This window comes from Macrosteles quadrilineatus, unplaced genomic scaffold (assembly GCF_028750875.1).
Source record: "Macrosteles quadrilineatus isolate MER2022 unplaced genomic scaffold, UCM_ALF_1.0 Scaffold_1__1_contigs__length_201487025, whole genome shotgun sequence".
Classification (NCBI taxonomy): Eukaryota; Metazoa; Arthropoda; class Insecta; order Hemiptera; family Cicadellidae; genus Macrosteles; species Macrosteles quadrilineatus.
Window position 1 is genome coordinate 194,385,084 of NW_026542594.1, and position 27,825 is coordinate 194,412,908.

General features: G+C 35.6%; 1 protein-coding gene and 1 long non-coding RNA gene across 2 annotated transcripts in view; both read left to right on the forward strand.

The window, feature by feature from the left end:
- The window catches only part of LOC128993248 (WASH complex subunit 3), a 45,498-nt gene extending 43,974 nt beyond the window's left edge, over positions 1-1,524 (forward strand). Inside the window, exons 3-4 of the mRNA XM_054417041.1 lie at positions 13-150; positions 1,147-1,524. Of these exons, the coding sequence (XP_054273016.1) occupies positions 13-150; positions 1,147-1,326 (318 nt within the window). The 3' untranslated portion in view covers positions 1,327-1,524. The remainder of the gene's footprint in view (positions 1-12; positions 151-1,146) is intronic.
- Positions 1,525-3,282: 1,758 nt separating this feature from the next.
- LOC128993269 (uncharacterized) overlaps positions 3,283-27,825 on the forward strand; it is a 28,546-nt gene continuing 4,003 nt past the window's right edge. Inside the window, exons 1-2 of the long non-coding RNA XR_008490748.1 lie at positions 3,283-3,412; positions 20,581-20,660. This is a non-coding gene — a long non-coding RNA (uncharacterized LOC128993269). The remainder of the gene's footprint in view (positions 3,413-20,580; positions 20,661-27,825) is intronic.

Genomic DNA, 27,825 nt, shown 5'->3' on the forward strand with positions numbered 1-27,825 from the left:
TACATATTACAGTTGAACTCAATTCCTGGATTAGAAGAAATAAAAATGGAAGAAAAAGTTCAAGTCGAAGTCCCTAACGCAGGAACTGATGTAACAGAAAAATCTTCTGATGCAAAAATTCCACCTGCTGTTGGTTCCGGTGATAATGAGGTACATGTAATAAATGACAGCAATGAACAAAGAGCTTAAAATAATAAATACCAACACTATGCATTTGTATAGTATCTTAAATCAAATAAATGAAAGTAAGATGTTTAACATGCGCTGCGGCTTACCAATGGTGGGCGTATCCCCGGTGTGGCACAGTGTGGAGCGAGCCCGATTGCTGGGCGATTGGCTTTCAAATTTCGGTTTGACGAATAGCAAATAACTTGTGGTGATGTAATTCGCTACGAGAGTGGACGTAGTTCGCTAAAACAGCCACAGACAGCAGCACTGCTTAGAACGTAGCCGGTCCCATTGTATTGCCAATTGGAGGGAGAAAGACGGGACAACAAGTTGATTTCTAAGCTTGCCAGACGGGGATTTTATGGGAAAATTTACTACCAACCCCACAACAAAAAGCATGTCACACACTACACACTAACTTGGTATAGGTCCGCAAGTAACTGAAGCTAGGCTCGTACTGAGCAACAGATTGATGCACTGCAGTGTGGGTCAGTACTGACCCGGCCACGTGAGGGTGGCGATCGCCGTGGGTCAGTACTGACCCATCCGCAGCGAACGTGTTAAAATCTAACGTTACATAAGAAATTTATAGCACTTAATTACTTGTTGGAAACCTTTTTGGAAAGGAAATATATTCAAAAAGGGGTTAATAGCTTTTACAGGAAACAAGTGCTAAATCTTGTAGGTCAGTAGGCAGGCAAGTTACCTGCGTCCTGCCTCTAAGCTGTGTTTCTTTCGTGAAGTTAGTTGGCGGGCAGGTTACTTGCCTCAGGTAACTTGAAATACATAGGAAGCAAGTAACCTGCCTGCTTACTGGCCTCGTGACACGAGTCGTGTAAACGCGGCTTTGGTGTACTTCAAGTTACCTGAGGCAGGTAACCTGCTTGCCGACTGGCTTTGTGTGAATACAGCTTTTCTCAAAAACATCTACTGATTTTTAATTAATACTTAAAACTATGTTTTGATTTGTTTGTGTAGCCCGGATCGTCACAACCTGTTGAGAGTCAGTCGGCAGAGAGTGAGAGTGCAACACCATCAGCGGCTAAAGACCCTGCACTCGCCAGGTTTTTCAAAATGATTCAAGTCGGAGTCCCTTTACCTGCTGTCAAGCTAAAAATGCAACAAGAAGGCCTTGATCCCAACCTATTAGATTCGTGAATGGACAAGACTAGAGTGTATTGATTTCATGTTTTTATTCAAACAAGTTTTATATGCATTTACTTTGAAATTGGATCACTACTAGGTACATTACATGTTGTTTAGTTATTTTTTTCTACAGTGAAACCTAGTCAAAACTTTTGTATTTTTCCCAAGCTATTTTCTGTATGCATGAAGGATTATATTTTATGTATTAAAGGTTACTATGTATTTTGTCTTGGTAATCACTTTCCTTCCCTGTATTTGATTGATTGCTTGTCTATATTGTTGTAATCCAAGTGCAAAACTTTGTGCAAGTGCTGTGCTATGCAAAGCTTAACATCTACTGGTTTGATATGATCTTTACCATATCAAGTTATACCAGACTGGTCATTGACTTTGGATACTGAAGGAGACCTTCGTCAATATGGACTACTTGAAGGAGTCTCTGATAAATGTTCCTATTAAGTTCGCTAATTACTTTTTTATTCTTAGTTGCCATACTATGATCATAGAATAATAGATGGAGTTTATTCATTCTATGCTATGAAAGTAAAGACATGAAAGATGTTGTGTAGTTTATAAGTTGCTCTTTCAGTTTGGCATGATAAAAAATAGGTGTAAGAAAGTGAATTAAAATGGTGCTAACAACAGCACACTGGGTTGGTGGCTAGTCAGAGTATGAGGGATAGTAGGGGGTTTTAGTGTTTTGAAAATGGTAAAATGGTTGGGTGCTGGAAGAAAAGTAGAGTTATTTTTAAGTATGGAGGAAAATATCTAAAGGTATAAAGCAAAGGTAACGCTTTAGGAGTATGTTTTATACAAAATATTCACCCCCTTATAAAAGAAAACCCCTTAAGAAAAACTTTGGTGTTTTGATTGGAACATTTAAATATCTTTATTTTATTTCTTGGTCTCAGCTACTGCTACTGGCCAGGTGGTCCAGTCAGGGGATGATCGCGAGGTTCCTATCATTGAACGAGAATAATGTTCGGTTAAAGTATAGTCAAAAATCCAGTTCCATCCAACTAAGCTACCCATGTGGCGCTGCGTTAAATAATAAGGATGAAACATAGTACAGTACCAGTTTGGGTTTTATTGGATTCGTAATCGTGTATTTTTAGTCGAGTTTTTAAATGACGATATCTATTAAAATATAAACTCCTAACATTTGGCATCAGACAGCATAAGTATACGTTATACTATACTACATCACAAATATCATGGGTTTAAATAATTCCTTTACTAAAATATTTGAAAATGCCCTCGTGTTAGAGTGCACTCGGGACTAGGGGGTGACGAAAATTTAATACACCTTCGGGATGAAATATCCTCCCCTCCTCTAATTCAAAAATATATGACGTACTCGCATTTGGCCGCCCCCAGGCTCTTTTTTGGTTGGGGGATTGTTGTAACTCTCCTGGGAGAAAATCTGTTACTGATGAATTAATTTTGTGAGTAAAATAATACAATAATAGGAAGGTAGTAAAATACTTTGCAATCTAGTCTAATGTAACTGAAGTGTTTTTGATACAGAAATATTAGGGGGGTTTGATTTAGTATGTGGATGTACATTTTATGTATTTTTGTTTATGTTGTTTTGTTGTTATGTTTTGTTGTTATGTGTTTTGTTGTTGTTGTTGTTTTTGTTATTGTTTTATGTATTTTTGTTTCTAAATTCCAGACGCGAGGATTCGGGGATTGTTCCCTCATCTGTAACAATATTTATAGGAGATTATGGATAATCTTACAAACACCTTTTAAATTCTAGAACATCATTTTACCTCCCCCCATTTCACTCATTTGAACCCCTTGTAAACATTTATTAGATATTGATTGATTGATTATATTCATGTGTGAATTATTAGTTATAGTATGTTACTAGATCTAGCCGTGATAATAGAAGGCGGTAATGTTGGCTGTTGGAGTTGGAGTTAGAACAACGATTTAGAAGGCAGTGCTAACCTAATCTGACGTTTTGGTTGTGGTGTTTGTGATGTATTTTTGGTTTAAATTATTGGGAATTTAATTTGTAATTATAATAATTTGATTGTGTATTAAGTTTGTGTGTTGCATGATTTGATCTGATAGCTGATTTATTTGTGAGGTAAGTCAGAATGTTATGCTTTAGGATTAGGAGTAAACTTTACAATTCTTTAGTAAATACTCAACTCAAATTAGGCTTAAGTTTTAAACTTAAAGAATTTCTTCTACGTTCCGTTAAAATAATTTTAAGTTAATATTGCTAATATTGAAATTTATGCAACTTAAATTTGATAGCTTACTCAAAATGTAACTTAGGCCTACATAAATGTAACAGCCCAAAGCCCTGACTCTTTAAACAGTGTTCAACTTACTAGGCCTTACTGATATTGTTATAGATTTAGCCTAGTCTTTAGATTTTGTGTATGCATAAACCTAACAAAAAAAATGTTTAAGAAATTTTCTAAGACATAGCACATAGGCCTAGTTTTATTCATTTCTCATACCGGCTGGGTTCAACTTAAGTTTAGTTAATATAAATTACTTCATGTAAGCTGATGAAACTGTTCTAAACTAAACCTAACCTTAACCAAACATGCAGTATATGTGAGTAAATGTAGGACAGAAACTAAAGTGCAGCCCTATATTTGCATCACATCCATGAATGCACCTTATACAGTACCTACCAAGTTTTCACCTTCATTCAAAACTGTTAAAATTATACCTGCCATAGACTATGGTTCTGCATTATTGCAAAATGTGTTTCCCTCCATTTTCCCCAACTTCTCCCTGTATTTGACAGATTCAAATAGGCCTACTGTGATACCCATTAACCTATTAGGCTACTAGCAGACAAAAGCAAACCATAATGACTAAGTAATGTCGCTAAATGTACACAACAACTCCGACATCTTATACGATCTTTGGTTCTCTAGTCGTAGGCCTGGAGGCTAGGAAATCGTGATCTTCTCTTTACTTTTTTAGTTTTTAGTGATATGTGTACGTGTAAGTGTGTTACATGTTCATTTTGGGGCCTGTCTTTATGGTGAGCAGCGTGCTCATTGAAGAATAAAGTTGATTTAAATTGTAATAAGTTACAGCTTTTGTGCGTGATACTCTCTAGTTAGTAACGTATTGTAAATTTTTAATCTACTGCTAGTTTTCCTGCAGTTGTTAGTTGATTAGTTTGACATTCACTTGATTTTCTACAAACCGATATTGAACCGGATAGTAAGAAATAACTTACAAATCAAGAAGAAAAATTTACATAGACTCAATTTAAGTACCAAGTAAGCTAATTTATACTTGGGTGATTTAACCAATGTTTTCACTGGATTAAATTTTGGTCAAACCATGAACAAAATCGATTAAACTAATAAATCATACTTTTCACAGTAGGGCGCATTTTGTGTTTTGGACTTACTTACTTACTCTTACTCCCAGGGCCATTTATATCGGAGGTGATATTTGGCCGCACCAACAAATCTTCGCCAAGTTAACCGGTCTTTCGCATCATCCTCCGTTGCCCCAATTCTCTCCAAATCTTCTTGCACTTGCTTCCACCACCTCTGCTTAGGTCATCCCCGGGCGTCTTCCTGTAGTGTTTCCCTTTAAAACTCTTCCCAGTCTACAATCTTCACCTCTTCTTAATATATGACCAGTAAGTTTTGGACTTACGAATATAAATTATTTTCAGAAGATAACAGGTTAATTTACCATGCTTTTGTCTTGTGATTTGGTACCTACCTCCTTTAAGGGTGGATGACGATAGTTTTGGCGACCATGTCACTTTCTTCGGATCAGGAAAACTCAATCTTCTCTCATACTGAGGTCGTCAAAACATTAAACATGCATGCATAAAAATGTAGACAAAACTTAAAAAATAAATATTTGACTGCCACAGTAGATAATAGAGGTTGCCTACATGGTTTACATGTCCGGAGACTACATTGTAATATAATGTAACCACAGTAGTTAATTCCCAATACCTAAAAAATTAATATTCGACTGCCACAGTGGATACAGTTACACGGTTTACATGTCCGAAGACTACATTGTAACTTAATAAAGGGTCATTCCATATGAAATCAACAAATAAAAAATTATTTTCAACCTGACCATCTTGGATTTTGATGAAATTTTGCATACTTGTAGTATTTTGAGTCCTGAATCCAAATATGCTTTTTAAAAAAATCTATCTTTTATAGTTTTTATGATATAAATATTTGAAAATGGTAAAAATTGGCGTTTTTTACCGTGCGCGCAAATCTAAAATGTTGTCTAGGATGAGTTCTATTAATCCTATCAAGTTGTACAATGGCTCATTTTAAAGAGGATTCAAATGCCTTTAATCTGATACCAAACTCAACCTACTTTGGTAAAAATTAATTTTTTTTGAAGATTTCAAAATATGTTTTTGAAAAAAAATTTAAGATAGTGTTTTTTGAAAAATTTGAAAATTACATATGTTAAAGAATGTAATCTAGTAAGTACATTATAAAAATTTCAAAATGGGATGATAATGGGATCAGCAGTTATGATAAAAATACTTGACTATGGTTCACTGTTTCCAAGCGTTTTGGCGCATACAGCGTGTAAGTACTAACCTAAATGTATCATTAAATAAGAGTCTATTAATTATATGATTAAAATTAAAAATATCTGCCTATATTTGAATTATGTATGTCATATTTTGCTATATATAAACTAAATCTAGCAAGTAAACAACATTATTCAAGTTAACAGAGTTTCCGTCAACCTTTGGACAAACATGGACCAATGGGTTTTGGTTCAGGTTCCTCAGTCTTTTCCAGTTAGTTGTGTTGCAACGATTTACTGTAATCAATCTTTAAGTCTGGCTTTTCACTAGGCTGGAGACACTAGTCAGCCACTAGATCTGTGCAAAATCACATTGTGAAGCACTTTACGTTTACACTATCAGGTCGCAGCGACCCACCTCGGCTGTAGCGACTCGGTCTTGAGACAAGAGGAAAGACTGACAAAATTTAACCACTAGTAAATTCATTAAAAAGGTTGATTTGGCAAGAAGCGCTCGGTTTATTCATAATAAATATAACAAAACTTTTACATTCACTGAATTGAGAATTAAAATATATACCCACCAACTAGACCTAGTTATGAGATAGGTACAATTTAATTACTTTAATAATAAATTTAAACATTTATACGCTCGTTATGATCAGTTTTCATTGGTCGCAATTTTTTAATAAGTATTGAGGCACAGATTAAACAATAAAAGTATATCAGTAGGCCTACATACAACTCATTTTCTTATGTCCAATTAATTAATCATTCAAATATAAATAATACCCCCGCCGCAGCAAACCTGCAGACTAAGCGAATTTCCATTTGCCTGATTGGATTTAGACTAAAATGTCTCCTTAAAAATATCACATTTATTCCCTATTTAAATAGAATCAGTTTAACACATACTTAGGTTTGCTGCAACAGGGAGGGTAAAAGTGTTTTTTTATGTAAAATGTTAATAGTTAGTAAGAAATAAAAACATTTTCCAAATTTTGGCAAAATATGTTAATAAACAAGCGCACTACAACGGTTTACTTATTCTCCATAAGAATAACATGGGAATTTTAAATTAACAATTTTTTGGAATTTTCTCCGTAACCATTAGGCGCATTATAACGCTTCAATATACTAAATTATTTGTTTTTTTAAGCTCTACAAAATAGTTTGGAAAGAAATTTCAAAATTTTATGTTTTTTGGGTCAAAAATAGGAAAAACTCATTTTTACCCCATAAAAGCCCCCATAAACCCCTGTTCCCATGGTCCGATCATGCTGGTTCGCGAACTCGTTCGAATAAACGTAGGTTTACACGTTTGTACCAAATTTCATCAAAATCGGATCATTTTTGCTCGAGCTATCGCGCTAACGGACACACATATATATATATATATGAATTTGAACGGATGGTGTTTTTGGCCTCTAGGGACCTCAAAACGAAAAAAAAAAATCGGTCCCGGGTCCAGGTCTTACCACGAGTACTACGGTAATAGCTTATTCCCTATATGGGAAATTCGCTAAAATGATATTTTTAGTAGTCTAGAACTATTTTAAGCAATTTTTGGAAGAGTTGAGTTTCTCGAGTTAGTGAGTTTCCCTTGTGCCGTTACAAAAATTACTACCAATTAACCGATAACCATTCTTCTCTGTATAGGGTTAACTTATGTATTAATTTGGTCAGTGCATTTAGGATGAAAATGTGTTCATCATACAAAATAATTTTTATGCTTTTGTATAGGTAGGCTAAATATCTTATGCAAAATAAATTGTTGTAGTTTGCTGCTTTATGGATATATTTTAATCAGACTATTAATATTTTGGGCCTACTTAAAATCAAACATTATTCCCCACCCTTAGGAAACTTAAGTACTTGTTAAACCTTAGTTATTAAAGGGAATAAATCTGTAAAGTTTAAGGAAATTATAATCAAAATCCAATCAGACAAAGGGAAATTCGCTTAGTCTACAGAGTGTGTATAGGCCTTCCAACCGGGAAAAAACCATGAATTCGAAGAGACCTGGAAAACAGAAAAAGCAGCGGATACAGTAATATTATTGTAAAAATCCAATCAGACAAATGGAAATTTGCTTTAAAGTCTACAGGCTGTTTTCTGCGGGAGGGGATTGTATAAAAACTTATCTGCTACAATAATGCAATATCTTTAAAAAACTGAAAGTATTATTCAATATAAATTCTGATTCCGATTCTCTAAAGCTACATACAAGATGAGCAGAGTATATTGAACCCTAACTATAGTCTAGCCAACAGTCTAACAGTCTCCTGCCAAGTGACAATACTTTATAGCCAGACTTGGGACATACTGTCATGTCTTCGCTGATGTTTACGACTTATCTTCCAACACAAGTTTATTGCCCCGGCCGAGCAAGATAGTAACATTTCAATTCAGTTATATACATTGTTTATTGTTTGTACTTGAATGTGTTTACAGATACTCAAACACAATACTTTTTAAAGTTTCTTTTTGGTTTTAGGACGCTAGGCACGAGTCCGGGATTGTTTTTCACATTACTACAGGCTAGACCTAGAGGTTGCGGCATTATCACTTAGATAAAATCCATTGGTGATTTGGTGGGATTTGAACCCGGAACCTCAGGGACCGAAGTCTTGGCTCTAACCACTAGACCAGCTCGATCCCCGATGTACCAATTAAGTTACCAATTATACTACCAACCCATTGGTTGAAGTACCAATGCTAATTCGAGGTTTTACTCTCGCTAAATTGTGATGTAAAAAAAAAAAAACATTTTATTTGGAATCTGAGAAAAACACCACAATTTTATGTAAAACTTAACAATATTGAATTTTTTAGCAGATTTTCCTACATAGGTAGTTTAGAAATTTCTTATAAAGTTTCTTAGATAATAGTGCACCCATCATGTCACTAAAGTCTTAAATGTATTCTGAAAAGTGTTTAAATAACTGTACTAAACAAAACAAATATTTAAAAATAATTAATTGATTGATATTCTCATCAGAATTATTTTTAATTCTACCTGTGCTAAAGTTTATAACCAATTTTTGCTATTGATTCAAGTTCATATACAGTTAATTAAATTTGTATTAACTCCGTTGTATGCTTTAGAATGTAGAACTATTTTCCGTGTTCTTCATAGGTATCAGAAAAGGTTAGATTAATTACTCATTAAAGTACCTACATTATTAAAAAAAAACATATTCTATTTTAAGTAAAAACCGTCATCAGAATTCAATTTGAATATTTCCTTAAGCATCGTAGAGGAATACTGTTTTAAAACACAATCTAAAAACTTATAAATCAAGTGTGGCACCAATAAATAGATAACTCAATAAAAATGTGAAATAATTTAAGTCTTCTAAAATCTTCCCGTTTATATGTATTTTGTTATTTCAATTTAATTTAAATATATATTATTTTCTTAAGTCTGTATCATTTAAAATGTTGAACTAACCTTTATAACTCGCAGGCTCATCTATAAATTAAAAATATGTTCGATTATCCAGGTCAGTGATGTTTAAAACATTAACATGGAATATTTAGAGAATAAGGACTGAATAAATGAATATTATAGTGTTATATTATTATAGGCGTTGCATGTAGTCTAGGAATGGTGCATTGCGGCAAGTTAAGGCTTAAGTTATTACCATACAAACTGGCCGGGCTAACTTAGCATAAACCTCTTGCTATATAGCAATTTGGGGGTGATTTGAAATAGGTAGCCTACTTCAATGGTAGTTGTATCATTGCTTATTGAATGGTTCTATTTTTTATTTGGTATATAAAATAGCTGGGCAGTTTAGAGGAGATTGTCCTTACCTTGTAAACAGAAGGTTGATGGTTCGATTCTGCCCAAAGTCAATTTAGTTTTTAATGTTAAAATATGGACCCATCTGACGTTGATTGGGTTAAAATAAATGGTTCTATACGATTAAAACATAAAATTATATGCATAAAACAAAAATAACTGCACGCAACACAACCATTGCCTGCAAATAACTGAATGTGTAATGATCGGTCAATTCTAGGTCATTTCAAAGTTTGATGCAAACTGCATTGCGCTAATACTCTTATTGCATTGTGAAAATCCATTATAGCCCCTGAACTGTGGTTATTCATGAATAATGTGATGTAGGTAATGCTTGATCACTTTCTTGCAATTATAGCACTAGAAATAAGTTATTACTAGCAAGATTGAATAAGGGGGAGGAATCTCAAAGTGGTTTAAAGCTTTTCAAAAATTAATTGTTTTAAATTTTTCCTCTTGAAACATGAAAATGCCCAGTTTTTATTTCAGTCATGGTGTAGAGCTATAAAACCAAATCATTTTGTACATTAAAGCATTGTTGCTGTATTAAAGGTTACGGAGAAATAAAAAAAACTTCAACTTATTTTATTTTATTTTTATTTTGTGTGTGTTTACGCCAGTGGCATTTTTTACGTTTTGAAAGGGAACGGTCCAAACCCTGGTCTTGTTACTATCTAACGTCGACCTTTTTGTTAGATAGCATCATTAATTCATAGTCAAATGACAAATGGTATCATCTGGGTTTGGAAACGATCTCGCTTGAATTCGAACCAGCGACAGATTTGAAGGCGATCATTATAACCACTCGGCTACCCAGACAACTGAAGTCCCATTTTATTCATATTGAGAGGGGAAAATGTTGTCATTGTATTGTTTAAATGGATGCGTTTTGATAAAATTTGAGAATTTGATTTACCTATTTTACACAATATTATTAAGGTTACAAAAAACACGAGTTCCTTCCTTGTAGCAGCAAAACCTACTCGTTAAATCTAACGATGTTTGAATTGGAAACAAACCTGAAACTTTTAAGGATATATTTGAGTAAAAATCCATTCAGACAAATGGAAATTCACTTAGTCTGCAGGTTTGCTCGGTGGGCGTACTGTATTAAAGTTTTTAATTTCGTTATTGAAACATTAATTAGAGTCAGGTGTATTTAAACTTTCTTTACAGTGTAATAATTGCAGAGTAACGGTTCAATGCTAGGTCAGTAATGTTTGTAGTACGTCAGTCATTGGGTAGCAATCAGACAAACAGCTAAAGCACGCAATTCATGTACAGCCACGCCCTAACTACTGTTTTACTAAGTGTAATATTCTCATTGGCCATGTAGTTGGCGGTGTTTTCATAAGCTAACCCCAATTTTATATGGTAGCTAATAGTGATGTGTTGGTACCGTTTTTTCAAATTCGGTACCGTTTTTTCAATGTCGGTACTGGTACCGGTTCCTGACAGGATCGGTTCTCGGTACCGGTTCTTGACAGGGTCGGTTCTCGGTACCAGTACAAAGTACTAGTTTTTTAGCCATATTGCTCACCTTGTAATCAGAAGTTTGCCGGTTTGATCCTTAGTAAAGTCAAAATATCTTTAATGGTTCGAAGCTGAATCCAGCTTTTCTTGATTATTTTACCTTTAATTAAAGTTAAAAAAAAAACACCGTTTCCCTGCACTTGGCCTTACATCACAAATATTTCACAATCTTTTTACCAGGCCTAACCTGTTACATTTTATGGATTTGAACTATTTGACTTAACAACGGGCATTAAAAACGCAAAAACGGCAAATAAATTTATGATGAAAATTGGGGGTTTACCGTTTTTTACTCTCTCTAATTCCTCAAAATTTACCTAAAATAAACGGTATCAGCAATCTGACACATACTTTCTCCCACTAGCTTGTCAATAACCTTTATCAAGGGTAAGCAATCAAGGAGGATGTTTAAATTAATGGTCACATTTTTATAGTCACAAACGGCGCATCAAATTGTAAAGAATTGCACAAAATGTCCTTGCGAGACGTGACAAGTTGCAAGTCTGTCACGTGATTGGACAGCTGGTCACGTGATTCAGCCATCACGGAGGCGACGGCCTCATCCATCATAACTGTGAATGTGACTTGTAGGATGGAAGTTGTATGTAGTGTCCAAGAGAAACATGCAGTTACAACTGTCCTTAGTGACACATATATTATATATTTATTTTAAATTCCCCGGTTGAAATCCTACAATAATCACAATTCCTGTTAGCTATGTCATAATTACGAGATCGGGTAATCCAAAGCTCACCATAACCTGTAGGTATGTGTAGAAAGCTAATAATTATCTCTGTATTGTATTTGAGAATGACATCCATTACAAACATAACCTCCTCTAATACAAGGCCGTTTCGTTAGTGTGGCAACGTCGCACCGGCCTATTGCCATGGTAACCTAAGGCAGGGTGCACACTGGAGAAACCCGTTTCAGGAAACTGGTTTCATCAAATTCGTTTTAAGGAAACCATTTCTTTAACAAATGCACGCAGAAGAAACGGGATTCCATCAGTTTCGTGATATGAATTCAGATTTAATGATGTGACTATATTGGTGGTGGATAAATAAAACGAAAAGAAGGAAGTATTGGGCTCACCTATTGATTAGGGATGGTCAACACAGTAGCCTACTTACATTGTAGCTCGTTAATTTTGCGTTAACTTTTTTCGTTAGTTTAATGCCAAAGCCTCTTTTTGAACGTTTGGTTGAATTACTTAGCCCCCTAATAACAAAGAAGGGCAGCAAGCTCTGAGTGCCGAGGAAAAATGTTATACACTGAGGCAAGACAATAAAACCTTTATAAAACCAATAGAAATGTGAAACTGAAGCCTATACGAAATCGGTTTTTTGGATTTCATGTAAACCAGTTGTAAGAAACAAATGAAATTACAGTTTCATGCAACGCAGTGTGCACTGCTCTGTGTTAAACTAATCCGTCTGTTGCAAGCAACCAAAGTTTCTCGTTTCATGAAATCGGTTTCCTGAAACGGATTTCTCCAGTGTGCACCCTGCCTTACAGTGATAACATGTAAACACAATCACTGCGCAGACGCTCCATTATGAATTGGGTAGGCCGGCACTGCGACGTTGTGCCACTTTTCTCTCGTTGCAAAAGATACAATAGAGATCCAAACTTGGATATTCTTCCTAAACCAGTCCAAATACACTCACGTATCGTTCCACACTCCACACGGGGAACGATTGCTAAACGATGCGGCGCCTCGTGATTGGTCTCGCGGCGATAGACAAAGACTGGCAGGTGGTCGTGGTCCACGGGCTGTGGCACGCGTCGAGATGGTCTGTGACCGCAGCGCGACCACTCGTGCTAAACGATCACCTGCCACGAACAATACCTAATTCGATTCTAGCTTTGGTCAATCTCATTATCTCCAGGTAAAAAAATCCGTGGACAATCCGCCCGTTGTCAACTTCGGTATTTGGATTTGTACAGTGTCGTGAATTTCCAGTGGGCTGAAAATAAAACCTTGTGGCACTAGGATTATGTTCTGTGCAGCCTATTTGGATTTGGCTGGCAGAAAACGAGCCTTAAAGCTGGAACAACCGAGAATTTTTGTTGTTTACTATTTTAGCCACCTTGAGTGAGTGAGTGAATTCCTACCTCCCATTGAATATTCGTTTCGTATTGAAAAACAATTATTAAGCATTTTGTTTTGCCTAGTCTATCTTAAAGAGTCTTAAAAGTAACTTGGGATTCTGATTGAAATATACCCTAATACTCGTTCAAAAAAGTGCCAATTATATATTTTTATAACAAACCAAATCGGAAGTGTTCTAACCATAATCTTCAAGCTTCCCACTATAGCACCTCGTACAAACAAAGTTGGTTGTGTAATCGTTCTTTGAATATTAATGGACACTGCTACATATTATGTGTAAATATGTTAAGATACTATTCTGTACTAATATTAGATAAAATCCAAACAAAAAATAATACACCAAAATGGATTTTATCTTTTACAAAGTAATCCTCTCACATTAACACTGAAAATATCGAGATAAAAAGACTGCATTTTACACCAGTAAACTCAATAGGTTAATTAAAAATTAATTTGATTCTTTAACCGGTTTAAACTTTGAATTTTCTACTCCGTGTTGCCTGCCTGTATCGTAGCGCCTGCTCGCCTGGTGTTATACTATACCCGCAGCACACGGCTGTACCTGAATTGCCTGCTGTAGCGCCGTAAGTTACTCCATGGTCACACAAACACCATCACGCTCTGTTGTGTTGTACAATTAATTAATTACTGCCGAGTAACATTACTTTATGTGAACCTTAACGCATTTATTATATTCTATTGTGAACTAAAGAATTATATTGGTTCTTATTTGAATTCTGAGAGGATACGTGAAGTCTGTAAATTAAATATTGTTATTTATAACTAGGAATTAGCTATAAATAGATGGTCTGTTGCTTTGCAAAACTGCAATTAAATGACTTAATTTTAATAAAATAAGTTGCGTCGTACCTTATTCCTATAGCGCTAGGAAGTCTTGCAATGGAGGAAATGGAATTAATTGAGTAATGCATAGATGTAGAACATTTTTTTATACCTTTTATTTTACTACAGATTCACTACCTTGATGTAGATATTAATTTCATTCCCATATTGAGGTTGTATCAAATTATTAAAAATACCCACCCTGCAGCAAACCTGGATACAAGCTAATTTTCTATTTTGGTTGGATTTTCAATAAGTTTTTCCTCGAAATTTCCATTTTTGTTTATGTATAAATAATATTAATTTTTAAGAGTTCATAAGTTTGCAGTTAGAGGGAAGGTAATGAAGTGTTTTATAGCTTAGTATGCAATAAAAACAAATTCGCAATATTTGATTATAATAGATCCTTAAAAGCAAAATACAACAGTTTAGGCCTATACAAGAATAATATAATTATTTTTAATTCATAGTTTTTTGACAATTTTCTCTGTAATTATTAGGCACTCAACAACGCTTCAACACACCAAATTCCATGTTTTGCTCTACAAAATAGTTTGGAAATAAATTGCAAAACTTTATGAGTTTGAGGGGGGAAAATGGAAACCCCTAAATTGACCCTATAAAACCACCTATAAAACCCTTTTCCAAGGAAACCGATTGAGCTGGATCGCGTGAACTCGTTCAAATAAATGCAGATTTACACTTGTGCCAAATGTAATTAAAATTGGATAATTTTACTACAATTCCATATTAAGTCCCCCCCCCCCTACAGCACAACCCCTAAAGATCATAGGCATTTATTTTTACAGCGATAACATTTTATTTCATCCCTAATCCGATGTGATTCTACCAGACGGTTATGTCTTAACATTTTATGAGCGTATCAAGTCTCATTGCTGTTATATGGCACGGCATTGTAGCCATAAAACATGTTGTTTATGAATGGCTGGATTTATTGCATTTAACGCACGCTACAGAGATTGCAATGGCGTCTGGAATACATGTAAACAAATCACGGCAGACAGATTAGTATATACAGGGTGTACTGAAAACCCTGTTTCTATTTGACTAATTTTTACCTTGCATTCAGGCAAACTAATGTACCATGTAATTATTTTTAGAAATGAAATAGTTTTACTTGTGTTTCTCTGAATTTTTTGCGAATTTCCATATAGGGAAGTAGCTATTTTGAAACTCTTTCCGACTTAAAATATTCGATTAAGCTACAAAATTGACACATGTCAACGACAATAATTTTCTCCATTTATAGCTTTTACCACTTCATATTTTGAAGAATAAAACCAAAATAGCCGCCCATCTGCTTATGTAAATTAATAGCAGCAAGTGCATTTAACAAAATCGAATAAGCAACTTAGGGGATTGGGATGGGAGGGTAAAAAATGTAATTGTTAAGAGTCCGGGACTTTTGCTGGACCAGGTTCAAAACCCGCTAATCGCCAATAACTTTCAACAATGTAAATATACTGTAGCGTGTTCATATTTGGGTAAACTACCACAACAAAAAACCATATTAAATGTATTACACCAAAAGCTTGTGTAGTGTAAATATCATAATAACTGTGTCGATATAATTCTCCAATACATAAAAATATTTTTCTGTATGGTTCATACAACTTAAGAGGAACTCCGAAACATGTAGTGACGTCTTTATGTAGCTCAAACAAATTGGTGATTGGCTAGATTTGAACTCGGAACCTCAGGATATATGCACCGCTCTTCAACCACGACACTAGACCACGACACTAATGTAATACTAGTTACATTAGATACTGCGTTTATTTCTACATCGTGGTCGAAATAGAGGACACCCCTTTGCCCTGATTCGCTATAGCTAGTTGTTATGCACTAACTCAGTAACTACCACTATAGCTGGGTAGGTACCGTATAGCGTGTCTTGGCTACCTTATCTACCCGACACCTATATATCTTCATGACCTTTTATTTTTAGAGCTTACCCTCGGTTTGAAGTTGTGAAAAGAGTAATTTATTTCGTAATGATTGTATAATTTGTGTTTTTGTGGTGTTAGTCATTTATGTGAAGAAATGAGACTCTTTTTTCAATTTTCATAAATATAAGAATCTTTTCCACCCTAATAAAAATTGCATTATAATGTGTCTCCTTAATGAATTCTTCACGCCAAAACAAAAAATGCAATAGTTTTCAGTCGGAAAAGTTCTAAAAATCCGGAAAATGGTATTACATTTATAAAAAATATGGTTAAATTAAAGGTTCCGATTGTAGTTCGGAGCAAGCCCAAGTTCTTGCGGTGACTTTTACTTTAAGGAAAGGAAGGTGTGAAGATTTTCTTTCTACTGACAGCCTTTTTCGAATTCAGTGTGAAAAATACAGGGTATTTTCTATAGTTTAGGCCGTTTATTGGCTCCAAACAAATTTTTAAAAACTCTTATTTCTCATTATTTCAGTCAACTTCGATATTATTATATTAACAGAAGGTAGCCTGCAAACCAATAATTTTGGGACAGGACATTGACCAATGAATGCTCTCAGAGTATACTAAGAAAGTTCCCCGGGCAAAGCTTGGTCCCTAGGTACTGTAATTAAATACAGTATATGAAATGAAATTAAATGAAAATACTTCATTATTGAGGCGAACTTAGGACCTCATGGTCCTTTCTTACAGCTAACCTCTATTTTAACGAAGAAATAACATAGACAATTTAATTAAACGACTATAAGCTGGCCTAGTTTAAAATCTGATAATGGCAGGTACGTAAAGAACGACTAGATCAAAATGAAGTAAAAAAAGCAATTCAAAGTGGAAGGAGTACATACAAACATGAATAACATAACAATAGTAGTATTGTATTGTACGACAAATAATTATAAAAGTATAAATTCAGCATGGATACATTTTAATTATTAAATCGATAAGCCCACTCTTTTAAATTTCTTTAAGAAATTAAATTAACGTTTCATAACAAGTACATCAGTAGTGTTTCCATATTATGCTATGATATACTTATTGGCCTTTTCCCCCTTTGAATAGGGTTCCAATATTTTGGCTGAGCTAAATTAGGACACAAATCCATTGAAGAGTTGGTAAAGGGATCTTTAATTTACTCATCCTAAGTTAAGAGCAAATAAATGTTTTGCCATGATTATGCAATGCTTATTGTAATATCTTGTTGTGAAAGTATCATATCTTATTATTTTTGTTTATTCATTATTCAGATTCAGATTTAATATAGATAAAAAAATATTTATTTTATTGTGGGAAACCAGGACATATTACTGTCTCGAGATCTTATTGGAACACCGGCAGGGTGTACACATTCTGGAAAGTCAGGGATAGTCATGGAAAGAAGCAAAATGTCGTGAAAAGTCATGGAAATCCCCAATGATGGATTTGAGGCGACTTCCAATGCTTAGTCGGCCGTAACCATGACTTTTTTTAGGAAAAAGGAAAGTGGAGAGAGAACTTGGACAGATGGGGACGAAGGAGGCTAGGTTTTATTTTTTCCTTCCTTATTTTGAATACCATTTTCGTGCAAAATTTATTACTCCATTGTTATCTGTTACATATTTCAGTATTTTCTGTGAAATAACTTGTCTAGGCAGTATTATTCGTGTGGATGTTGTATTTTAATTTTCGAGGGAAGTTCGTGAAATATGGAAATCAATGCTTAATGGTCATGGATAGTCAAGGAAAGTCATGTAAATTAATGACACATTTTCTGTAGCCACCCTGACCGGGACTTAACAAAACCGCCGGAACAAATGGCAACTATACTGAAGCAGTTAAAATTCGCTTGTAACGCGTACAGAAAATATTTATACGTTCCTCATAACGATTCCTACGTAACAGTTTCTGCAACCGTTACTGTCCAAGGCCAGTTACGACACATCCTGTAACCGTTGTCTAAGCAGTGGAATACCTGAACTAATGAATCGTATTTAAATGTGTGTTCTGTTGTGGCATATTGCTAGGAGACCGCCGCGACATCGGGTATTGATTTAGTTCTTTGAGCCTACTTTTATCATCCTAAGTGCTATACTTCTTTGTAGGTTATGATAAATTTTTATGGCCTCTGGTTTGTGTTAAATTACGTATAATGGCTAAAAATACCTCGTCAGACAGCATAGATTTACTACACGCTACGTGGTAAAGATTGCTTGACGAGGATTGTTTTTAGTCATTTGTCCTGTTGGTTGATTTTTCGGTTTGCTGAAATTGGTTGCTCGTAACCGTAAATCAAAAATTCGATTATGTATTAAATATATATCCTAATCTCGAAGTTAACTCCGCCAGTGACTCGTCAAAAAGCGATCGCGAGATAACTTACTAAGGTTGAGAGATTTTTGTACTCTTTTGAAAAATATATTTAATTGAATAAATTATAAGGAAGTGGTTATTGTTTAAGAGTCCTTTACTTTACTTTGAAATAGCGACCATACGAATGTAGGTGCCAAGTATGAATGGAGATGAGTGGTGCGATCTTGTAGACTTATTAGTGACTAAGGCCGACATGTTTTTATACACAGTTGTTAATTAATAGCTCAGCAATGGCAACTAAGGGATCTACAGTTTATAGTGGAATCCGAACCACATTTTTTGCCTTTTAATTAGCGAATTGGTCTAATCAGGATTGTACTGCGGATAGTCGTAGTGCTCACTAGTGCGGACGTTCCACACCAGGGAGTATCGCATCCACAGTTCATGCCTATAAATATCCACAAATCACAAGTTTCATTCCATAACGTGCCTTGACCTTCTGACCTTAATTCAGATTTAATGTTTGTCAAGTAAACACACTTTCGTGAACGCCTTGTCTAAACACTTCACCCCCCCCCCCCCCCAGATCATCGACTACCCCTCCCCACCTCCAGCTGATAATTTACGACATAGTTTAGAACCCCTTAAAACATCAACGCTGATTTAAAAGCCATTTTATGGCCTTGTTAAATTGATCAAAGGCGGTTCAGTCTTTCTGTTTAGGCCCTAATAAAAACTTTAGACTAATTATTGAAAATTAAATTAAAGTCAACTAATTAGAATAGTTACAGTTTAAAGTGGATTTTGACACCAAATCAAATCAAATCAAAATAGCATTTATTCCGCCAAAATATTTACAAATTTCATCATGTTAGTTCCATACAAATATGTTTTCAATATTGTTTGGTTTTTTAATAATATAAAATTTAATATAAACATAAAAATATAAAAAAGCTTATTAAATTAGCGAAATATCTTCCACAAAGAAGGAATACCTCTGTGTGTGGAAGAGAGTCGTATTGTATATATTTATAAATTTTTTTAAACTAAGTGATGAAGGAAAAAGGTATTTTAGAAGAAAAAAAAGAAGATTTTGGAATAATAGATACGCTGGAGGACTTAATGGTAAGTGAATGTAATACTATATTAGACAATTAGTGGACCCTTCCCCCCTCCCAACACCCAATCACCCTCCCCCCAAGTACCATAAGTAGAGTTGGGGTTTTCCTCAGATGAAAAAAACTTAACTTATAACACTCATTACAACTAACAATACACAAAAAGCCCAACCTATGTTGGAATACACTACAGAGAGTAGCAGTCAAAAAATATGCACTGTATAGCAATAGTCAATGATAGCAGTCAAGTCATGATACAACATGCAAAAAATAACCAATCACAAAACACTATAAAAGGTGTAGGGTAAACAGCTCACACAAAGGAACAGTAAGTCGCACAGTTCGCAATGTGTGCAATATGTTCGGTCATATTAAATATGTAGCTTGTTTAAAATAAATGGAACTTAGTCCGATTGAGTTGTTGACTTGTGCTACTAAAAATGTAGCATATTTCAACAACGTTTAAATCTTTTTAACTGAATATAGCAATACATATGACCTATTGCTTGACCTAAGGCTTTTAACCAATGAGTAAAGGAAAAATCGTAATAAAACACCTCAAAATAGATGAGAGATTTAGTCAAGATTATTGTACTCAATAATGAATACACATCAGAATAGGAGCTCTGCTACAAGGTTTACAATGAGTTGAAAAGTCCAACTGCGCTATCCAAAGTCAATGCCTGAAACAAATAGTGAACAATTAACCGCCCTTGACATAGAAGAGAACTAACATTAAATTTATCTTCAGCTGATTAATTAAAGATAATAAATGTATTAGGGATTTTGATAATCTACGCTTCACATTTTACAGTTTGATGAAAAATCCACTTGCTGTACCAGAGCTAACTACACAACTTAATCGCGTAAAAAAATGTTAATTCAAACTAAGTTTCTTTGAGTAAAAAACTTTGTAACAACTGAGGAATTGCAACGACGCGATATCAAGTTTTACAACGTATATTGCGTAATTTAATCGGTCACCAATTAAGTACTATCATTGTCTGATCGTGAGTAGATAGTACAATATTCTTCCTCATTTGTTTGTTTACTAAGCAAATTGTCTGGTTTTGTTTTCAGCTCCTGTGTTCAATGTGTGTGTCGTAATGAATTGTTTGCGTTGGTGGCAGAAAAAGATGCAAGACCCCCACGAATTTAAGGTAAGACATTTTCCTTTAGTTCTTAAATTGGTTTTTTGGTTATTTTATTTTGTTTTGTGTCTGTGGATTTGATTGGTTTTCTTGAGTTGTTTTGTTTATGATTAATGTATGGGTAGTGTGACAGGGATGAGAAAATATTTAGCCTATTACAAAACTTTTTTTGGGATATAGGCCTCGATATGCCCCCTTTACGTTAACAAATTTTTGTTTTGTCTTCTTATCCAATGCGAGCATTTTGAGGTTATTCTAGGTCCGAGGGCGGATTTTAGGTCCCGAAACGTCAAACACAGCATATTGTGAATAATCCATGGTTAATGGCACATTTTAGGTTAGGTTGGGAAGGAGTGGATTTTAGGTCCCAACACGTTAACTACTGAATATGGTGAATGACTGATAATAAGGGGAACATGTTGAGTTAGGTTAGGTAGGGAAGGGGCGGACTCTAGGTCCGGACTTAACTATAGGTTGTTGTGAAAGGGTAATGGGAAATAATACAGCTTAGGGTATGCCCGTTCCCCTACCTAGTAAGGTAAAACAATTATTTTCTGTTTATTACCCGTATGTACATTGACCATATCTTATTTACATTAGCGTAGGGTAAATTTCAATAGTGGAGACCCTAACAAATGACTCATTCTTCTGCCAAACAGGGTAGCAATCTGGTTTAGTGGTATAGTTCGAGACTTGGGTCCTCGAGGCTCCGGGTTCAAATCCAGCTAATCACCAATGGTTTTTATCCTTTGATGATGCTGCGAGCCTCTAGACCCACCCTTTAGTGTTTACGGTTCAGAGTTGGTCTCTAGCGTCCCAAAATGTGAAGGTGAGGCAAAAGATTCATTTTCCGTCAGTAAATAGGTCATTCTCATGGCGCCGTGATCTCCGAAGAGTGTTATAAGGATGTGAGAGTGCAACGTCGGTCGCGAAATTGACGCAGAGGCGTCATAGATGAGGATATGACGTCACTACATTGGCTACACCTTCCACGTCCTATCTGCAACGTGAGTCACTCACCGTCGTAAACATTGTGAATACATGGAGGATTTGTGGATACAAAGTTGTCGGTGTTAAAATATCTCTTTTAATCCCCAGGGGCTACTCATGTGAATTATAAATATATATAGATGATCAGATGAAAACACACAAAAAACATACACACCCGTCGTAAGAACAGGAAGATTAAGAAAATTCCTGATATGAAATGAAAATCAGAAAGAATCGACCCATCTCGTTAACTGTAGCCATAACTGTAAGCGATTTTATTTATTGAACTCCGTTAAGTACTACAAGAGCCAGGTAAACTCTTAAGTTATTATTTTAATTACGTTTCTCCACTGACCTAACCGAGTTTATTTCAGAGATAATGCCATGAAAGAGTATACATTTAATGGTAGATTTGTTAACTATTTTCGTGTGACCAACATGATTGGCATAGTGTGAATAACTGTACGTTAATTATGATACTATCATTAATTCATCTCATTGTGAAGCAATTTGACTCAAACGCACCCTTGTAATCAACGAGACAAAAAGTCCACAATAAAAACGGTGGAAAAACTCAAGGGCCTTATGGGTGAGGATTTTTTCATGTCTAATCAAACTGGAGGTTACCTGGGCCGCGCAACATCTGTGGGGCAGATGAACGGAAGGAAACATCCTCCACATTGGTATGGTAATGTGCAACAAGACCTGGGTGAAAGACCGGTACGGCACGAGCCACAACCCCTTGAACCCTTGTCAATCTAACGTTCACTTTCTGCAGCGGAATTTGGAGTGCTTTCAGATGTGGGGTATTTTGACTTGGTATATAACATGATCCAAAAATTTGAACTTCACTTCAAGTAGGAGACGTAGTTGACATTCTCCTCCTGCAAATTAATAATTGTCAACCCATGATTTTGTACATTCCTTTTGTTTTGTTGGAATTATTCAACCCCGTCCCCTTCTTGACGGATTTTTTTTTAATCCAAGAATCAGTTTCTGCAGCAAGGAGCAAACTTTGGGGTGTTTTCAGATTTATGGGACATTTTGACTCGGTAATGATCATGCTCCGGAAAATTGGAACTATACTTTAAAGGAAACGTAGTTGAAATTCTTCCACTGCAAAGTATTGTAATTATTTTTAACCCATTTATACGTGTAGTTTGCCTTGGTGGAACTGTTCAACCCTTGTTAATCTAACATTCACTTTCTGTAGGTAGAGCAAAATCTGGAGTGCCTTCAGGTGTAATTGGATATTTTAAGTGGGTAAATAGTTGACGTTGTTCTACTGCGAATTAACAATTGTTAACTCATCAATTTATACGTGCAGTTTTTTCTATTGGAACTATTCAACCCTTGTCAATCTAACGGTCACTTTCTGCAGCAAGGGGAAAAATCTGGAGTGTTTTCAAATGTACATATTTGGATATTTCGACTATGATGATAATTATCATGATCGAAAAAGTTAGAACTACACTTTAAAGGCTACGTAGTTGGCATTAATTCACTTCAAATTAATAATTGGTAACCCATGATGTGAATTTTGATAAACACTTGATGTATCTGCCAAGTGTTAATTTATTACTTCAATTTTATGTTTTGCCCAACCATAAAGGAGTACACCCCGAAAAGGAATAGTCTCTGTGGCCAACGTGGATTGTATTGAACGCATATTGTATTATTCGCCTTCTTCTCACTGCAAGTGCCAAACTAATGTCGTTGATGTCAAGTCCTGTCGCCAGTTGTGTCGCTAGTGATTGGCAGTGGGCGGCTGCTAACAAGGAAGCTACGTGCTCCTCTGGATATTAGCACATTTCACAACAGCTCCAATAGCTTTTACCGCGAGGTAACAACGAGTATGATAGCTTTCACCCTGAGGTAATAACAGCTCCGATAGCTTTTACTCTGAGGGTTACAACAATTTCGATAGCTTCTGCTCTGAGGTAACAACAGATCCGATAGCTTTTACCCTGAGGTAACAGCAGATCCCTGCGGTAACAGCAGATCCGATAGCTTTTACCGTGAGGTAACGACAATTTCGATAGCTTTCACCTTGAGGCAACAAACAAAAGACCCGATAGCTTTTACCCTGAGGTAACAACAACTCCGATAGCTTTTACCTTAAGGTAACAACAGATCCGATAGCTTTCACCCTGAGGTAACAACAGATCCGATAGCTTTTACGCTGAAGTAACAACATATCAGATAGCTTTCACCCTGAGGTAACAACAGATCCGATAGCTTTTACCCTGAGGTAACAACGGATCAGATAGCTTTTACCCTTAGGTAACAACAATTTTGATAGCTTTTACCCTGAGGTAACAACAGATCCGATAGCTTTCACCCTGAGGTAATAACAGCTCCGATAGATTTTACCCTGAGGTAACAACAGATCCGATAGCTTTTACCCTTAGGTAACAACAATTTTGATAGCTTTTACCCTGAGGTAACATCAACTTCGATAGCTTTTACCCTGAGGTAACAACAGATCCGATAGATTTTACCCTGAGGTAACAACAGCTCCGATAGCTTTTACCCTGAGGTAACAACATATCCGATAGCTTTTACATGAGGTAACAACAGATCCGATAGCTTTTACCCTGAGGTAACAACGATTTCGATAGCTTTTACCCAGGGGTAACAACAGTCTCGAAGAAATATCATTCAAAGAAGGATCATTGGGACCAACTAAAGTATATCTCCCCAGCGCAGTGTGGAGTGTTGATTTCTGCTAACCAGCCCCGGACAGATGGGGCGTGTGCCGCGCGTGGCGTGTGGCGGCCTGTCTGGTAGCGGGATCCACAAGGTGTTCGCCCTCACCCTCAACCCTCACTTCCTCCCTCGCAGCCTCCGTTGCCATCTGCGAGGCCGAGACGGTATTGTGTCGTGCCGGACAGTTTGACACACCTGCTGTCCCGTGTCATCCACTCGTCTGCAACTTCTGCAATTGGATTTGTTTTAAATTTGATAGTTGAATTGAATTTGCTTTAGGAGTGCTGAACTTTGTTTATCTTAAAGAATACCTAGAATATTTGACAAGTCAGGCTACAGGAAGCTTCGAAAATGATAATCAGCAAATTTAGATTTTTTAAAATAATTTGATTTTGTTTTGGAAATTTGAAACTTTTGTCATTTCAAAAATACTTTTGGACTGATACCAGAAGCTGCTAGAAATGGTTTTCGTAGTCGTCAAAATTGGATTCTAGTCGAAGTTTTTCATAAACTTAAAAGGATGACGCTTTTTTATTTTCTAAGAACACGTTTGGACTAGGATGTTCAGGTCTTTTAGGGAGAGATGCGTCGATTTTTCATTCTTGTTAGAAAATTCATTATCTACTTGAATTTTGAAAATTTTGCAAGAATACTTCTGAATTGCGTGTTTGACGTATAATTTTATCGAATGACTCTTTAGGTGGATCAGGTTCATTGACTTGTAGCTTGGTCAGGTTCTGACCTGATAAAGCTTCTGAAATCCAAGATGTTCAATTTACTGTTAGAGTTCTGAATGGTTTGTTTTTCGGGAATAGAGGTTTATGGAATAAAATTCCAAAAAAATTCTAGCCGATGTTTTAACATCGAAAATGTTGAGCTTTTATATTTCAAGAGTACTTCAGAACCTTGAATTTTAAATTGTTTATTTTCTAGTCAAATGTTCGTTGCCTTTTTTTTTACTTGAGTGATTTCATACAAAACTGTGGCTCGCCCACCCGACAATCTAAAGCATTTTCATATTTCGAAGTGTTTCTAAATTGTGTCTCCTCCATTCAACGATTTGTGGCAAAGCACCAACTGATTTCAGCTCTCAAGACTATAGCAATATTAATATTCACTCGTCTTCGCCTTAAAATTTGTAATCTTGTGGAGCGTCAAAAATCCAATAGTCTTTTGGCATCTAATGAAAAGCAAATGGTTTCGAAATTCATTTTTGATAATCTTTACTTCCAAGCGAGCTCTCTGAAGATCCAGGCAAAATGGGTTGAAGTTGACAAACCATTCGCAAACTGTTGAAAACTCCTGTTCTCGCTATCAACATTGTCTTTCTCTTTCGTCTCTGTGTGCGTGTGTAAGTTCTTGTTTGTGTTTGTGTATGGGAACGTGGCTTATTGTGAAGAGCCGTTGCCGCTCTTGATGCATTTATAATCGCGAGCGTATCTCTAGCATTAAAAGAATATTATGAGATTCACGACAACGCTACTTCTAGGTTCTTCCATGTCTTTTATTTTAATTTCAAAGTTTTTTTATTTAATCGAAAATTTAAGCGCATTTGGTTTTAGTGGTTGCCAATAAACATTCGAAAAGACTCTCTAAAAGAAAATGCGATGTTTAACACAACTATCTGGTGGACTTAAAAGTGGTTTCCCGCCATAATACTATACAATTTCCCGCGGTTTTGGCAGATCTCATGCTGTTCAGACGCTCAGACGACTATAAAATAAAGAAAACCGAACGCGTCTCTATTGCCAGTTTTGGGGGATCGTATTGGTATATAAAACCTAACATCTTTGTTTTGTTTCCAATAGTTTTTGCAATTATATTTGCGTTTCTGTTGTTTGTATAAAATATGTGTTAAAAATTACCCAATTCCAATGTTGGATTTTTCTTAGTGTTATGTTTTTGTATGTGTATCGTGTATATGATAAACATACATGTAGTGAGCACTGGCTTTTCATGAGATTCAATACCCCTTCATCACGCCAATACCCCTTGGCGTTTAGCTCGTTGATAATACAGTACTGTGCCTATCAAGTGAAAATCAAGAATTTTCTCTTATAAGAAAACGTTCTCTTCATCAAAATAACTCTCAATAAAAAAAAAACATATGATTTTTTAATGGAATTCCCAACCACGGTCCTCCTTGCTGCTTTTCTTGTCACATTAAAGTTAATTCGATCTAAACTCATCAACGTCTCAGGACTTGAATTTTGTAGAAAACTAGTATTAAAAGCTTTGGTCTCTAAACTGTTGGAACAATTTGCATCCGAGCATCGTAACAAGTCGCGTGGAATTGTAAATTGCGATTTCGGGTTAACCGATGTCGTGCTTGCTGGTCTTCGAGCACTGATTGGCCAGTTAACCTAACAATTTTAATAGTATAAATATTTATATCGTAAGCTGTGCCAGTTAATGGTTGTAATCATTAAACTTAACTACGGTTTAACTTAACTTAATTAATGCATCCACTCGATTTACTTCACGCAGTTTGAATTTTGTAAGGATGTTTTAGAGATAGTTATGTTTTTTTGATAGTTAAGTTAAATTATTAGAACGTTTTGTAGTAACTAAACTAAGACTTTTAATCGAGAAACCAATTGTTTTATAAAAGGTTATGCCGCATTCGTGATAAAAATGCAACTAACAGTTTAGGTTAAAATGTTCATTTATGATTGCAATAAGTTTAATAAGGTTTGCAGTTTTATGAGAACGACTGAAAAGCAGAATAAATACACTAAAACTGGTTGGTCATTTTGGTTCTTTATACTTAGGTGCTAGCATTCGTTCATTATGAATAGTTTTTCATTTAATTTTTTTTTTTTTTTTTTTTGGGGGGGGGGGGTTGAAACCTTTATCGCCGATATTTTTGGACGTAGCTCCAGAAGTGTTCGGAAAGAACTGGCATTTCTACCTGCTGATAGTGGAACTCGTTGAAATTGAAATTGTCCTCAACTTACTCTTGAGGGTTGTTGATTTTTTAGGACAGGATAAAGTTAGCAAGGGACAATTCAACAGGATTTGCACATTTTAAATATTTTTATGTATCCAACAATCCCTTATCAATTTGGATACAGCTCTCGGGTTGGTTAGCAAAGGTGGCGCCTGAATTTCAGTATTTCCATATATGGGAAATTTATCGCTAATCGTAGTAGTTTTGCTCCTACCTCCAGAGTAGGTCCGCAAGTGTTGGTCCCTAAAATTTCAGAATTTCCATATTTCTGAAGTTCTACCCCAATCCTAGGCGGCTGTCTTAACTTTAGTGTTGGTCCGCAAGCGTTGGTCCCTAAAATTTCAGAATTTCCACATTTCTTAGGTTATACCCCAATCCTAGGTGGTTATCTTAACATTAGAGTTGGTCAGCAAGCAATGCTTCCTAAAATTTCAGAATTTCCATATTTCTGAAGTTCTACCCCAATCCTAGATGGTTGTCTTAACTTTAGATATGGCCAGCAATCGTTGGTCCCTAAAATTTCAG